Below are 3,681 nucleotides of genomic sequence, written 5' to 3'. Positions count from 1 at the left end.
AATGCACCAAGTGGTCTGCAATGATAATTAAGGAAAAATCCCCGAACTAGTGACACATTTGAAAAACTTACACTAATAACTGAACTTCTCAAAACAATATCCAAGTTTAGTTGAGAGGAAGCAAAATTCTCAGACAAAATTAGGGAAGCTCCTAAAAATTAAGGACAGTTGAGAGGCATGTCTTCATGTTAGAAATTATTGAACCGGATATTTAAACGGGTATATATCTTTCTGCAAATACATCCATGAAAATGAAAGCAGAACTGGAAATGTGCACGACTATAACATAAGTAAAGTGTAACTCCATATTAAAAGAGAAATAAGGAAGAAAGCAGTGATAACTGTATGTAGATCTGATTGGACAGGTGGACATCTAAGCAGATAAATAGACAGCTATATTGTTCTTACCTCAGAACTTGAAAGGGGTTCATTGTTACCGCCAAAAAGAAGGCATGTCTTCTGGAACTGATTAATACAAGGATTTGAATGATTTCCACTAGGGAAGTCAATGGCAATAAAATCGTCTTTCAGTCTTCGAGGTACAGACATTCGGTAAGTGTCTGCCTTATAAACAGAACTGCTTCCATGTATTTCCACGTAAGACTCAAGACCCTGTTGACATTGGTGTGGTACAAAGCTATTAGTCTGCTGGCATCTGCCAATTGTATCATTCCTCCAACTGCAACATAAATTAAGTTGAAAATCGATGTCTGAAGTGTTGTAGCACCGTAATGCAATCGTTGCAGAAACCAGTAAGACTAACAAAAAAAATATTGACAGTAAGCAAATGATCAGATATATATTAAGGTCTGATACACCTTCCTGACTGCCGAGCTGTGTGTTGGCTTTTGGAAGAGCTTCTGGATCACTGTTTGCCAAGACCAGGTGCAGAGCTGTTGTGGCTGACAATGCTGGTCGTCCATTGTCTTTAACCATGATCACAAGAGTGTAAGCCAATGAATCGTTACTTTGAAATTGTCTTGTAGTTCGTATTTCTCCAGAGTATTTCGATATACTGAAAAGATGAGATGCATCTGATTTAAGAAGCTGATAAACAAGCCAAGCATTATGACCGTCATCAGCATCAACAGCAGACACTTTGGCTACTAAATATCCTGCATTTGAAGCTCTGGGTATTCTGTTTGTCACTTCTGAACCTCTCACAGGGAATGGATGTATTATTTTAGGAGCATTATCATTCGCATCGACTACATATACCTTTATTGTAGCTAATCCGCTTAGCTGAGGGACACCAGCATCTCGAGCTTGTACCTTAAACTCATACTCTTTGATTTTCTCATAATCCAAAGAAGTCAGCGCATATATGGCACCATTTTCTATGCCCACAGAGAAATAGGTGGATAGTGAATCACCCTTTATATAGTCTCCTATAAATGAATAAGACAATTGAGAATTCTTACCCAAGTCAGAATCGTCAGCACTTACGCTACTGATTATGGACCCTGGAACATTATTTTCAGGGACATAAACCTCGTACGAGGTTTTAGAAAACCTGGGTGGGTTATCATTGACATCGTCCACGTTGATATTAATAGTTTTATAAGATGACCTAACTGGAGACCCCTGATCGCTGGCCCATATTGATACCTTATACTCTGGTACCAGCTCCCGATCCAAAAGATCACTAGTTACAAGACTGTAGTAATTATTTCGGGAGGGCTTCAGCTGGAATGGAAGATTATCAGAAACCCTACAGCTAACACGACCATTAGCACCAGCGTCTTTATCTCCAACATTAATAATGGCGACTACAGTACCCAAAGGCGCATCCTCTGGGACTGAATGTGATGCAGACTTTACAGTAATTTGTGGGCTGTTGTCATTTACATCGACAATCTCTATTGATACTGTGCAGTAGGTAACTTCTGTGTTTTGTCCTTTGTCCATGGCACATATATACAGTTCATACTTACTGACCTCTTCGAAATCCACTGGACCGTTCAAAATGATTGCACCAGTTGCGGATTCTAAACTAAAAATCTCCTGCGTCTCTGGTGCGGTACTATCAGTGAAAGTGAAAACTACTTCAGCGTTCGTACCCTCATCTAAATCGGTGGCATTTAATTTAATGACTAAACTCCCTCTTGGTGCATTTTCTTCCAGGGTTACAACATACTGGCTCTGACTGAATACAGGAGGATTGTCATTGGCATCTAAGACGTTAACTATAATCTTAGCCACAGCAGAATGTTGTTGGTACCCCCCATCATAAGCCGTCATTGTTAGCAGATGCTTTTTCTCGTGTTCCCTGTCAAGTGGTATTTCCAGTAAAAGTTCTGGGAATTCTTTACTGTTTTTAGGGTCAGGATTTTTTAGAGTAAAATGTCTGTTTGGGCTAAGCTGGTAAATATTGACAGCGTTTGTACCAATGTCTGGATCAGAGGCCCGCTCAACGCGGAATCGGGATCCAGCCACTGCTGCCTCAGAAATATTCAGAACTATTTCGTTTTTTCCAAATTTCGGGGTGTTATCATTAATGTCTAATATATTAATTTCAACATGATATACTTCAATTGGGTTTTCTAACATTACTTCAATATTCATAAGACACACAGCGTTTATTCCACAAAGCTGCTCTCTGTCTATACGCTCTTTTATCTGCAGCTTGCCAGTCACTGGGTTCATGTCAAAATACTGACCGTGTGTAGAAGAAGCTATATGACATTTCCTGAGAAGCAGCGTTTTTGTGTCTAATGATGTATCGGTTGCAAAATTACCTATGGAAGTGCCAGGCTCCTCTTCTTCCATCACAGTGTAACGCAATTGTCCAAAAACGCAGGTGCATACAAGAATAAGCCTCCAAGTTACTTGCACCAAAGTCCCCATTTCTAAAATAAATCCAGCTATTGCTTCGCCACTGAAATTCCGTTAAGTATTCCCGGTTCACAAAATAAGCAACATCTCATACTGCCTTAACTCGCCCATATTTACTCCATCTTTGCTAGTCCGCCTTGGCTTCCCTGTGCTATTTTTACAATGGGGTGAGGTCTCCATATAATGCAACATGGAACAACAGCGACATCCTAAGGTGTAAAAGTAATTCACAGGCACCTTGATATAAAAACACAGATGATGAAGAAAGCGTTGCTGAATTCTTGTCAGTGTACATTATGTAGGCAAAAGCAATTAGCCATAACGCAATACTTAAGTTTATAGAATAAACTCAAGTCTTGTTTAGGGCTAATCATACTCTCTTTGGAACATACCCATAATCACATACGCACACATACTCGACATTTTCTTATTTTCTACCTTAGTTAGCTTTTTGTTTCTGCTCTCTCTATTTGGAGTAAAACATAGTTGCAATGCATAGCTCTCAGCCAGTCAGGGACAAATCTCAACAGAATCAAGGACAAATCCAGAAATAATCAAGGACAATCGGGGACAGTTTCAAATCATTAGTACTATTAAATGGAAGCATTGGTAGAATAAGACAATGCAAATTAATATACTTTTTTTTCTGAAGCAAAACAAGTCTATAACACTTTGTCAGTATTTATTACATGCAATTCACCAACTTTTCTACCAAAGTCCTCAGTTTTAAGAGGGATTAAGAGGAACAGTGCTAAAATTTCGGTTAAAATCAGGGACAGTTGAGAGGTATGCAAAAGCATTATCAGCAACTTGTATACTTTTGTTTCTAAACTAAAAATACTGGAC

General features: G+C 39.0%; 1 protein-coding gene across 1 annotated transcript; it reads right to left on the bottom strand.

The window, feature by feature from the left end:
* Positions 1 to 393: 393 nt before the first annotated feature.
* On the bottom strand, positions 394 to 2,975 carry LOC122800508 (protocadherin gamma-C5-like). The gene has a single exon (XM_044069947.1). It carries the CDS (start codon positions 2,845 to 2,847, stop codon positions 394 to 396), a length of 2,454 nt encoding a protein of 817 aa, XP_043925882.1. The 5' UTR covers positions 2,848 to 2,975.
* Positions 2,976 to 3,681: the final 706 nt, after the last annotated feature.

This window comes from Protopterus annectens, chromosome 4.part0 (genome assembly GCF_019279795.1).
Source record: "Protopterus annectens isolate FY-2018-M chromosome 4.part0, PAN1.0, whole genome shotgun sequence".
NCBI lineage: Eukaryota > Metazoa > Chordata > Ceratodontiformes > Protopteridae > Protopterus > Protopterus annectens.
Note: the sequence above shows the minus strand (reverse complement) of the source record. Positions and strands in the feature narration are given on the sequence as shown.